The 13,237-nt window shown below is 46.3% G+C and overlaps 1 protein-coding gene and 1 pseudogene across 1 annotated transcript; both read right to left on the reverse strand.

Annotated features, from left to right (window-relative positions):
* Positions 1 to 2,120: 2,120 nt before the first annotated feature.
* Positions 2,121 to 5,558, reverse strand: LOC125540779 (annotated as a pseudogene).
* A 5,976-nt stretch (positions 5,559 to 11,534) lies between these two features.
* LOC125540780 (protein transport protein Sec61 subunit gamma-like) lies at positions 11,535 to 11,916 on the reverse strand. The gene is made up of 2 exons (XM_048704340.1): positions 11,801 to 11,916; positions 11,535 to 11,716 (listed from the first exon to the last, which is right to left on the reverse strand). The coding sequence occupies exons 1-2, from the start codon at positions 11,892 to 11,894 to the stop codon at positions 11,601 to 11,603; spliced, it is 210 nt and encodes a 69-aa protein (XP_048560297.1). The 5' UTR covers positions 11,895 to 11,916; the 3' UTR covers positions 11,535 to 11,600.
* Positions 11,917 to 13,237: the final 1,321 nt, after the last annotated feature.

The following is a 13,237-nucleotide window of genomic DNA, read 5'->3' on the forward strand; positions in this document are numbered from 1 at the left end:
ATCTAGATTTCACAAGAGAACTAAGCACATCAAGAGACACTTCAATTCCATCCGTGATCAAGTCAAGGAGGGAGACATAGAGATTTGCAATATACATACGTATCTGAATGTTGCAGACCCGTTGACTAAGCCTCTCTCACGAGCCAAAACATGATAAGCACCAAGACTCCATGGGTGTTAGAATCATTACAATGTAATCTATATTATTGACTCTAGTGCAAGTGGGAGACTGAAGGAAATATGCCCTAGAGGCAATAATAAAGTTGTTATTTATATTTCCTTACATCATGATAAATGTTTATTATTCATGCTAGAATTGTATTAACCAGAGACTTAGTACATGTGTGAATACATAGACAAACAAATTATCACTAGTATGCCTCTACTTGACTAGCTCGTTGAATCAATGATGGTTATGTTTCCTAACCATATACATGAGTTATCATTTGATTAACGGGGTCACATCATTAGAGAATGATGTGATTGACTTGACCCATCCGTTAGCTTAGCACGATGATCATTTAGTTTCTTGCTATTGCTTTCTCCATAACTTATACATGTTCCTATGACTATGAGACCGTGCAACTCCTGCATACTGGAGGAACACTTTGTGTGCTACCAAACGTCACAACGTAACTGGGTGATTATGAAGGTGCTCTACAGGTGTCTCTAATGGTGTTCGTTGAGTTGGCATAGATCGAGATTAGGATTTGTCACTCCGATTGTCGGAGAGGTATTTCTGGGCCCTCTCAGTAATGCACCTCAATATAAGCCTTACAAGCAATGTGACTAATGAGTTAGTTACGGGATGATGCATTACGGAATGAGTAAAGAGACTTGCCGGTAACGAGATTGAACTAGGTATTGAGATACCGACGGTCGAATCTCGGGCAAGTAACATACCGATGACAAAGGGAACAAGATATATCGTTATGCGGTTTGACCGATAAAGATCTTCGTAGAATATGTGGGAGCTAATATGAACATGCAGGTGCCGCTATTGGTTATTGATTGGAGACGTGTCTCGACCATGTCTACATAGTTCTCGAATCCGTAGGGTCCGCACGCTTAACGTTCGGTGATGATCGGTATTATGAGTTTATGTGTTTTGATGTACCGAAGGTAGTTCAGAGTCCCGGATGTGATCACGGACATGACGAGGAGTCTCGAAATGGTCGAGACATAAAGATTGATATATTGGATGACTATATTCGGACACCGGATGAGTTCCGAAGGTCACCGAATAATTATCGGAGTGCCGGGGGGTTATCGAAACCCCCGGGGGAACTAATGGGCCAACATGGGCCTTGTGTGTGAGAAAGAGGAGGGGCCATAGGGCTGGCCACTCCCCCCCCCTTGGGAGTCCGAATTGCACAAGGAGGGGGGGCGACGCCCCCTCTTTCCCTCCCTCTCTCCCTCTCTTTCCTTCCCCCTCCTTCCTAGTTGGACTAGGAAAGGGGGAGTCCTACTCCTACTAGGAGGAGGACTCCTCCCTCTCCTTGGTGTGCCCCAAGGCCGGCCGGCCTCCCCCCTTGTTCCTTTATATACGGGGGCAGGGGGCACCCTAGAACACAGAAGTTGATTGTTTCCAGCCGTGTGCGGTGCCCCCCTCCACCATAATCCACCTCGGTCATATCGTAGCGGTGCTTAGGCAAAGCCCTGTTCTGGTAGCATCATCATCACCGTCATCACGCCGTCGTGCTGACGAAGCTCTCCCTCGACACTCTGCTGGATCGTGAGTTCATGGGACGTCGCCGAGCTGAACGTGTGCAGATCGCGGAGGTGTCGTACTTTCGCTACTAGGATCGGTCGATCGTGAAGACGTATGACTACATCAACCGCGTTGTCATAACGCTTCCCCTCTTGTTGCTATGCATCACCATGATCTTGCGTCCGCGTAGGAATTTTTTTTGAAATTACTGCTTTCCCCAACACAAAGGGGTCCTCACCCGGCCCACCTAGCTAGGAGTCAACATGGTAAGTACCACTGGTCCTTTTTTGCCAATAAGTACCCTCCGGTTCTCGACACCATCATGCAGCAAGTGAATCTGCTTGAGAATGGCAAGGAACATTGCTTCACTGTAAGGCTCGTAGTGATGCCGAAGAGGAACACACATCATCTAGGAGGTAACAAGGGAGGCCATCGTGCATCGAAAGACCAAAATCCATGCAGGTGAAAATAATGTCTTTACTGTGTGCATCATCAAGCAACCAATTATTGTAGGCAACTAGTTTCATGTGGTAGGTCTTGAAACTTTATTCAAGAAAAAAATACAAACACTTATTGTTACAATGACATAGCAATGGCAAGTATAAAACTTTACATGGCTATAGAGCCATATGATTTAAAGTTCCACATATTTAGTATCTCTAAGACCATAAATTTATTTCATGGAACTATTCATCAATAAGCTAAAGATGATGCCCTTGCACTTGAGAAGCCAACCTTGCTAGCTAGTATGGAATGAAATCGATCCGTCGTCCTCATTGAAGAATCTTTCATGGACCAAACGGATGTCAGAGATTGCTCCTGCTTGGCGAGCAAGTTGATGACATCTTTGATGGATGGCCGCTTATCACGCTCTTCCTCAACACACATCAGCCCTGTTACCATGACACGCTCCATCTGCCACCGCCACTGCTTCAACTCCCCTCTCATCCGCTCATCTAGCATCTCAAGGATGGCATCCCTGCTATAGGACTCCTTGATGGCGGCGATGAGATTGTTTCGGTTGGATGCCCTTCCCGGGACGACTGGTCTCACGCCGGTGGCTACCTCCAGCAGAACCAAACCAAAGCTATATATATCAGAGGCTGGGCTCAGCGTGCCAGTCTCGATGTACCTGGGGTCCATGTAGTCCATGCTCCCAATCACGGTGGTACAAGGAGTACATACGCCATCGTGGCAGCTGACTTGCCGCACGAGCCCAAAGTCACCAAGCTTGGCCTCGAATCCCTCTCCCAGCATCACGTTGCTAGGCTTGATGTCCCGGTGTAGCACATACCTCCTGGCCGAGTCGTAGGCACCATTGTGGAGGTAGTCAATGGCGGTTGCGACGCCGAGAAGTATATTGTACCTCTGTGGCCATGTCAATGTCCCCCCACCGTCGCCGCTGCCATGGAGATGGTCGCTGACGCTACCGTTGGGTTCGAGCTCATAGACAAGCAACAGACGACCATTGTCATCGCACCAACCGATGAGTGACAAGAGGTTCTTGTGGCGCAGCTGGCACAAGGTCTCGATTTCGTGCACATAGTTCTTCTGGTTCCTCCTCGACGTCGGCTGCCGCATCTCCTTCACCGCCACCGCCCGTAAGTCTGGCGTTGTTAGCCGCCCTCTGTAAACATCGCCAAAGGATCCCTTGCCGATTTTCCTATCCTCGGAGAAGTTATCCGTCGCCACTACTAGCTCTGAGTACGGGAATTTCCTTGCAACTTGGATTTTTTTTGGTGATTGGAAAACATGATTAATTAGTATTAGATCCAGTGGCATTTTTCAGTTTAATCGAACAGTTAAATCAAATCATGATATACATGTTTACCTTGCAAAATTGTTTCATCAAGACACCGTCTTCCACGGTGCATAACAGTACTATAGAGAAGAACGAGAACAGTGGATAGGAGACCGGCAAACAAAACTGCCGCGATACATAAGAATATCAGCCACAATTTTCTATTGGCAGGGGATGGATCTGTAAGCAAAATAAGAATCAGTTAATCGTGCTAATTAGCTATGTCTTTTCACAGAAACATAGCTGTTCAATATAATTATAATTCTAATAATTTATCCTCCACAAATTTCGAAATAATATAAAAATTCCATTTTTTTCCTCATGAAACATTGGCTTGGCTCATCTTTTCCTCTATTTTTATTTAGTCTCACTAAACTCTGTAAATCATCATGTTCCGGAGAACTTTGCTCCCTTGTCAATTTCAGAAAACAAAAAGTTACGGCTGGAAATTTTAAAAAATGGAAAAGAACCATATAGTTTATGTACAATTTTTTTGTTAAAAGTACAAACTGTGGAAAGAAAATGTAAGAGATTTACTTTGTTTTTTCATTCATCTCAAATTTTCACACTTTTTAACTAATATATGCACACATATACATTATCTTATAAATTTCATATATGTTTTTTTAGATTTTTATAGTTTTGTTAGCTTGATTTTGTCCAAAAATCAACAATTAATTTGATGTGTGGGTGAATATGTTGAAATTTATTGCTCGCCCTTCTCCGTCAAGTTCGTATTTTTTTGGTGAACTGGTTGGTCCATAATGTCATTATGGTATCAAAACATAGAGGTATCGATTACATCGATGCATTCAGAGGTTAAAAGCCAAAGAGAAAATTGTGAACCAAGCCAGTAGCTTAGTTTGTGCGAATTTCATTCCTTTTTTCAAGAAAATATATCTCTTTGTCACATAACTAAATTTAATCGGAAACTGATATCAATAAAAAGACATTTTAGTATGAAAACATATACGGATTTCAACATGGCCCTCCCACTCTCAGCTCTAAGATCTTAGGAAGGGATCGGTTGGACTCAAGCGATGTGGACTCACAAAGTAACAATGATGTGAAAGTTGGGCACATGCACATGATGACATGATGTTGCCATGCAACGTTGGCAGAGGGTCGTACATTTTCGCATGGAGTAGAAGGAAACTAGCTAGTACACGTACGTAGGCCAGAAAAAACATACACATGGTATACGTGGTTACCTGTTGAGTGGAAGGACCAAGCGAGCAGCTGGTGCGACTGGCTGAGGAGTCCGGTGGCCGCCGTGAACCCGACGGCGGCATCCTGTACAAGACCGGCGTGGTCCCTGAGATCCATGGTCGCATTGAACTCGTAGGTCATGCTCGACTCCGCCGCCAGCTCGGTCTTCCGAACCACAACTTTCATCACCTTGGACTTGGCGTCGTACGTGATGCTCGCCCACAAGGTGCCACGGAGGCTCAACGGCGGCAGGCTTCTGGTCAGGTTACACCTGGTGCCGTTGATGTCTATGCCGATGTGGTCGCCTCTGGTGGCGGTGCCGTCCTCGCTTGAGGGGTCCCAGCCGTCGTCCTTCCGGCGCGTGTCGAACTCCACGCCGAGGGTGTGCCGCGAGTCGCCGGCGCCGGTGCTGTTCTTGTCGCTGAAGAGCCCGAGGAGGCCGACCTCCCAGCCCGGCGGCGGGAAAGGCCCGATGAAGAACGACATAGTGCCACCCCCCCGTTTGGAGTTGGCTGTTGTGTTGCCGCCATGGACGATGGCGAAGTGGAAGCTGGTGGTGAAGCTGGCCCTCCTGCCGGCGCCGTCCCAAAGGCGCACTGGCTGCCGGTGCGTGACGCCGCCGGTGAGGTTGGAGATGTCGTCGGTGAGGATGAGCCGGTCCCTGCCGTCGTAGGACGCGTTGATGAAGTTGAGCTGCTCGCGGTCCGTCGGGTTGGTGAAGTCGTAGTCGAAGGATAGCGCGGCGGCCTGTCGAGCCGTGTAGGCGGCTAGAAACAGGTAGCAGCTGATCATCAGGTGGTAGTACGTGGGGAGGAGGATGCCTCGTGCATGGGCCATGGCTAGCTGCAGCTAGCTACCTAGCTAGCACGAGGGAGTTAAGCTAGTGATCCACACCGTAGCTGTCAGGTTGCTTGCTCATGCAGGGGTAGACAACTATTTATTGATTGGGTTCAAGCAGACATTTCAAGCTTGTGAAAAACTACAGGTTTTTTTTTTATTTTGTCATTTTGTTGTGGTTTCCGTCCTAGTTTCCCTTGTAAACAAGTAATTGACTTGTGACAACTGCCACCCATTTGCTGAATAGAGGTGTTGGGAGGCTGTTAAGGAATATCTTATGTTTTTTCTTAAAAAATGAATATCTTAGTTTTCAATAATTATATCTTGTTTCCGCGCTACTTCGAACCTCGAACTAATGGTAGAGTATTACTATTTTGAAGGGGCCATGTGGAGTGTTAGAAATAGAGATATACTCCCTGGAGTAGTTTTTTTACATGTAACCGAAGCCACATGGGCTGTGTAGACAATCGGTTGGGGTTAAGAAGCAGATGAGAAAGTTCTAGTACTTTGGCAGCCGGCGACTACTACCTACTAGTACTACTAAGTAACGTACGAGAAAGCGTACACTATGGGACGACTATGTGCAAGTTCATTATATGTACATCCTCTGCCACAGAGACTTGCTACAAGAGTATTAATGTAGGTAGCTTTGTTGTTGTACGAGGTGACACAGACACTTGTTTATCTCGTCTGCATTCCCTGGATCCATAAAAAATGCAGCGACAGCAGTATGCTTACCTGGGCGATTTTTTAAATCACTGCCGGCTAGCATAGTCAACGATCGATCTGTACATGGAGCAAAATTTTATCTACTCCATTCATATGTGCAATGCACCCTTCCATATGGACTCCATGTGCTAGCTTCCGGAGCCAACCGGCCAGCATAGACCAGGATGACCGCACGCTGGCGCAGTGGTGGAGAACAGCCGGTGGAACTCACAACTTGTGGACGCGATGAGGGGACAGTGAGAGAATGTGGACGCGGCGAGAAGAGGGCTGGCTGGGTTGGAGGGCGGCTGGGATGCTGATGTGCTGGCCCGACCACCGTGCGGATTAAATGGTGCCGGTGGGGAGTAGTTGCACGGCCGACATGCGGGCCAGATGGAGGACGAGTAGAGGACGCGTGCGCATCCGTCCAGTGTCCGTCTGGAGGCAAATCCGGTCTAGATTTGTGTTGGATTAGGGTGAAGCTGGACGCGAACCGAACAGAAAATAGGTATGCTTCTACGCGTCAGGCCGTTGGTTTTGTTTGTTTCGACCAAAATGGACACGCTCGGACCAAATGGGGTCGCCCGTTGGAGTTGCCAGTTCTGGTACTGCCATTAGTGTTAAAAAGATGAGTATATAGCAAAAAACTATCATTTTTTTGAATTTTTTTTCAAAAACTACCACAAAAGTGGTGGGCTGTTCCAAACAATCCTAGTTGTTGAAGCGTTAAGTCTTAACCGCGTTTATGACAAAGGGGGGCCACTCATCAGGTCACCATTATATTGGACCGTTAGTTGAACGTTACGACATGTGCAGGCCACATGTCGGTCCCTACAAAAAAAATGCAAAACAATCCATGTAAGTTTTGTAAAAAAAGCAATTGGATCCCTGTTAATTTTGGAAACAAGCAACAATTCAGCCTATTTGTGTTTTTTTTCTGTCTGTCAATATTTGGTTGGGTTCATGGGCCAAGTCCAATATTGCAGCCTTTTTATTGTTGGGTTGTGGCCTTTTTGTCTAAACGAATTTAGTTTTTCTTTTTTCCCAAAAGAAGGGTCCACTAGTCAGATGGGTCCCAGTTGTCAGCTTCTATTAAAGGGGACCCTTTTGGTAGCATCATATTATTCAGATTACAATTTGACAATTTGACAGAAATAAATAACCATGTTTAACTAAGAACAGACAGAAAACACAAGTAATATTTCAAATAACAACATCGAGAATCAATCACAGTCATACAAATATACTGGGCTCCTTCTGTCATGACACAGTTACAACACAGATACAAATACAATCAGTCACACAGATATAGGGACAATCACAATGAGAATTGACAATCAGCACAAACTAGGCTCCTGCTCCAGTCAGATGAAACTGTATGCATGACTAACTATGCGACCATAGTTGACTAGGCTACCTTCGCTACACTAGGACAGCAATAGAACTATCATCATGCCTTCGGCCGTCGCCCTGTTATATGAATCAGAAGAGAAGAATCAAAACACTGGAGCCAATATATTATGAACAGAACATTCAAAAAAAGGACAAGTGTTGGGGAACGTAGCAGAAATTCAAAATTTTCTACGCATCACCAAGATCAATCTATGGAGTAATCTAGCAACGAGGGAAGGAGAGTGCATCTACATACCCTTGTAGATCGCTAAGCGGAAGCGTTCAAGTGAACGGGGTTGATGGAGTCGTACTCGTCGTGATCCAAATCACCAATGATCCTAGTGCCGAACGGACGGCACCTCCGTGTTCAACACACGTACAGTCCGGTGACATCTCCTACGCCTTGATCCAGCAAGGGGAGAAGGAGAGGTTGGGGAAGACTCCATCCAGCAGTAGCACGACGGCGTGGTGGTGGTGGAGGAGCACGGGAATCCTGCAGGGCTTCGCCAAGCACCGCGGGAGAGGAGGAGGGAGAGAGGTAGGGCTGCGCAAACAGGGAGATTGAATCGTGTGTTGGGCTGCCCCTTTGCTCAAGTATATATAGGGGGAGGGGAGGGGCTGCGCCCCCACCTAGGGTTCCCTCCCTAGGGGTGTCAGGAGCCCCCAGATCCCATCTGGGAGGCGGCCAAGGGGGAGAGAGGGGGGGCGCACCACTAGGTGGGCCTTAGGCCCATCTGAGCCTAGGGTTTCCCCCTTTTCCCTTCTCTCTTCGCCTTGGGCCCTGGTGGGGGGCGCACCAGCCCACCTGGGGCTGGTCCCCTCACACACTTGGCCCACGCAGCCCTCTGGGGCAGGTAGCCCCACCTGGTGGACCCCCGGGACCGGTACGTTACCGATAGCACCCGAAACTTTTCCGGTGACCAAAACAGGACTTCCCATATATAAATCTATACCTCCGGACCATTCCGGAACTCGTCATGATGTCCGGGATCTCATCCGGGACTCCGAACAACATTCGGTAACCGCGTACATACTTTCCCTATAACCCTAGCGTCATCGAACCTTAAGTGTGTAGACCCTACGGGTTCGGGAATCATGCAGACATGGCCGAGACAACTCTCCGGCCAATAACCAACAGCGGGATCTGGATACCCATGTTGGCTCCCACATGTTCCACGATGATCTCATCGGATGAACCATGATGTCAAGGACTTAATCAATCCCGTATACAATTCCCTTTGTCTAGCGGTACGATACTTGCCCGAGATTCGATCGTCGGTATCCCGATACCTTGTTCAATCTCGTTACCGGCAAGTCTCTTTACTCGTTCCGTAACACATCATCCCGTGATCAACTCCTAGGTCACATTGTGCACATTATGATGATGTCCTACCGAGTGGGCCCAGAGATACCTCTCCGTTACACGGAGTGACAAATCCCTGTCTCCATTCGTGCCAGCCCAACAGATACTTTCGGAGATACCTGTAGTGTACCTTTATAGCCACCCAGTTACGTTGTGACGTTTGGCATACCCAAAGCACTCCTACGGTATCCGGGAGTTGCACAATCTCATGGTCTAAGGAAATAATACTTGACATTAGAAAAGCTTTAGCATACGAACTACACGATCTTTGTGCTAGGCTTAGGATTGGGTCTTGTCCATCACATCATTCTCCTAATGATGTGATCCCGTTATCAACGACATCCAATGTCCATGGTCAGGAAACCGTAACCATCTATTGATCAACGAGCTAGTCAACTAGAGGCTTACTAGGGACATGGTGTTGTCTATGTATCCACACATGTATCTGAGTTTTCTATCAATACAATTCTAGCATGGATAATAAACGATTATCATGAACAATGAAATATATAATAATAACTAATTTATTATTGCCTCTAGGGCATATTTCCAACAACAAGTTCTTTAGAAAGATAACACAAATTCAGCTAATACAATGATTTTTGTCCCCAGATAGTTAAGACGATATACTCATTCATACAAGGTGACGCAAGAAAATAGAGCACTTTACTCATAGCATGCAGAGTATCATTATTAAGTTCATAGGGTTTATAGTGCTTGGACTTATTAGAGTGGTAGCATATCATCATATACATCCGTATGTTGTAGCCCATTTGAAATGTCTAGAAAGACTTATATTTAGGAATGGAGAGAGTAGAATGTAGCATGCGATAAAACCAAAGGATTAGCCAACAATAAAAGAAGGCACTTAATTAGTTCATTACATTTAGTTAAAACTGCTTCTATGAAGCGCAGGACTAAACCATTTAGTTAACACAGCAAGAAGTGCCAAGGAGCATAGTATAGTACTGCACTAAAAGGACCAAGAATCTTCTGGACCAACAACAGAAACAACCAAGAAGCACTCATTTTTCAATTCATAGGGCTAAAAATATATTTATCAGAATGGCACTGAAATCAACCTCTTTATCTATCATCACAAGGTCAGTATGCTTGATAGGCCCATTATGAGTTGCCCTACGGTAATGCCGCAGATGAGACAGAGGACGCACACATTGATGTAGACATTGGCAAGACAGGAAGCAACAAAATGGTGCTTGCCATCCGCAAGGAGAAAGCAGAATACCAAAAAGGTTAGGAAAACAATATAGAATGATAAAACAAAGAAGAGATGCGCCCACTCATTAGAGAAGTAGCATACCCAAAAAATGTGAAGCACAAATGGCCACCAAGAAAGCATATTGTTGTATACATTGACAAGATAGGAACCAACAAAATGCAACAGACTAAAACCAAACTTTATACAACAGGGAATGATTTACAATAACCAAAAGATTTTGCACAACAAGCAGTAAATAGGTAGTAGATATTAACACCCATGACATAGGACCAGCATAAAAAAAGAGCATCGGTGTAGAACAGGCATATAATCAACGTAGTCAGCAAAAGATAGGGGGAAGAGAAATTGAAAAACCAAGAAAGAGCATTCATATATGAGGCACTAAGCTGTATGAACCAAAAGACTATTGACATCAGCTAGCAAAGAATTGGCAGTTGGCACCACACATATCGGACGACCACATGAAACAGATAGAACAGACTGGTCGGCCATAGCTAACATGGTAAATAGAATAATGCACATATTGTAGAAGACACCACCAGCATGGATTCTAAGAAATGGATTGGAAGAGCTCAGGAAACACAATGTTCCTGGTCTGAGAATCAGTAGTACCATCTTCATTTTCAATCAGGACTTTCAAAGCCTTTTTGAGGTCACGCGCGACACTGCTACATAAAGCTGGCCATGTGTGAACACAGGTGCATTAAAGTATAGATCAACACTGCATAACACGTGTCCTACAATATTTTGACTCCTACCTATTTTCTTATTTTACAAAAGCTTGCCATGCGTGTATAGATCAACTTTATATTGTGAATACATAAAGCTGGCCATGCGTGAACACAGGTGCATTAAAGAATGAAGAATACATCGACACATAGCACGAACCATGGACAAACATTGGTATGTAACCTGTCTACTCAGTAGGTGCCAATTTAGATGCACTGAATCGACACCAACTTGAGCGAACTGGTGGTATGTGCAGAAACAGCAAAACATTGCAAAAGCTCCTCTTTCCCAAATTGTGTGGTGAGGAACCAGCCTATGCCCCAATTCGTCTTGCTGAGGCAACTAGCGGCAATGACTTAAGCATGACCCCAGTTCCCCACAGCTGATTACCCTTGACTCATCCGAATTCTCCTAACAAGGTAGAAATTGGCAGGTCTATTTGGAGGAAAAAAGGATCTACTAAAATCTAGCTTACTAAATATTGGTCAGATCGAAGGACTGTGCGCGCACATCGCAGATCCAACAGATCACAACGCGAGACAACAGGACCCAAGTCTAACTAAACCGTGCAAACAAGAGGGAGACGGGATCGGAGGAGACGCGTTCGCACCTAGCCGGAGCCGACGATGATGTTGTTGATGGGGATGAAGATGAGCTTGACGAAGAAGCCGACGAACCCCATGACGACAAACCCGATCACCGTCCGCGCCGCCACCTTGGTGAACTCTGCGCGCCCAATCAGCGTCAGATCTGGCGAAAGAGGAAAACGAACCGGATCTAGACGAGCAGGCGCGAGTCTTTGGTCCTTACCCTTGCGGTCGGGCTTGTGGCAGTGCTTGACGAGGCGGACGCTGTCCTTGGCGAACTTGCGGAGGGGGTCCACCACGGAGTCGACGGCGTCCATGGCTGCTGCCGGCGGGAAGGGGAGATCTCCGAGCTGACGATGACGGCGAGGTCGCGCACGTGAGGGGAAGGGAGGGGGAAGCCAACGGGCGAATGGTGTGATGTTTGGATTTGTGCTTTGGATCTGTGAGGAGGGGAGGAGGAGGCCCAGCGGCGAGCTATGGTGGGAGGATGTGGTCTGAATCGGGGAGAAGGGGCGGGGACAACGGCGGCGGCGGGAATGGATCTCCTCGCCGCGGCGGGATGGGGAAGGAGGGGGCAGCGATGGGGGGCCATCGTCGTTGGTCATTGCAGGTCAAGAGCAGCGGCACTTGGGGGGAGGCCGGCGGCGGGGTAGGAGTTGGGACGGCGGAGAGGGAGGTCTGGGTCGGTGAGGGAGATCTGGGTCAGGGAGAGGGAGGCGGCGCCGCATGGGTCGGGGAGAGGGAGAGGGAGGGGAGTGTGCTGCACGATGCTAGGGTTTGGTTGGCCAGCGTGCGTTTAGGAGACGTTGCATCTGTATGGTGTGGACGGCTCAGATCGGCTTAGGGGGGTGATCCGTGGGAAGGGAGGTTCTGCCTTCTGATTAGTCCAAGAAATGTGTCATTTTGAAACAGTCATAACAAATTCAAAAAAAAAATCAAAAAAATGCAAAACCTTCGCGTTATGTCATCATATGTGGCCAAGTTCCAAGGAAAAATAACAAACTTGTAATACGGCAATTATTATAAAAAAATGTTCTCAGAAACGAGCTATCACGTGTGGAGATCAATGGCTTTCAAGCCAAATGATCACTCTTATCGCCACATTCATGGCATAGTTTGTTCAAATGATCTCATATTGTGCACAAGGGTGCATATTGGAATGGCAAACAATGTTGCCTAAGGAAGTTTTCATTTTTTTTTGGACGAAAAAACCATTTTCCATTTTTTGAGTGCCCAAAAGGAGATTTTTTGTGAAGGACCTCCCAAATAATTGTTGCAAAATTGGACCAAATCATTTTTCTAAAATACTAGGCCATATTTAATGCACAATTACCAAATGGTTGGGTGTAAAAAGTTTTGATCCACCTCTCGTGAAAAATACAAATTCCCGCCGATTCAGTTGGAAGCGGGTCAAATTTGAAGAGCAGCTGCCTCATAGTTTGCTCTTTAATTTTTCCAAAAATCATTTCTAGGTACATAAGTATCTATTTTATCAGAGAAACACCAAAAAAATTCCAAGATTCAACCACTAGCTAGGAACGGTCATTCCCGCTGTTTTGACCGCATTTTGAAACGGGCAAAAAAAATTCAAAAAAAATCAAAAAATTGGGAAACCTTCGCATTATGTCATTATATGTGGCCAAGTTCCCAGGAAAAATAA

This window comes from Triticum urartu, chromosome 2 (assembly GCF_003073215.2).
Source record: "Triticum urartu cultivar G1812 chromosome 2, Tu2.1, whole genome shotgun sequence".
Lineage (NCBI taxonomy): Eukaryota > Viridiplantae > Streptophyta > Magnoliopsida > Poales > Poaceae > Triticum > Triticum urartu.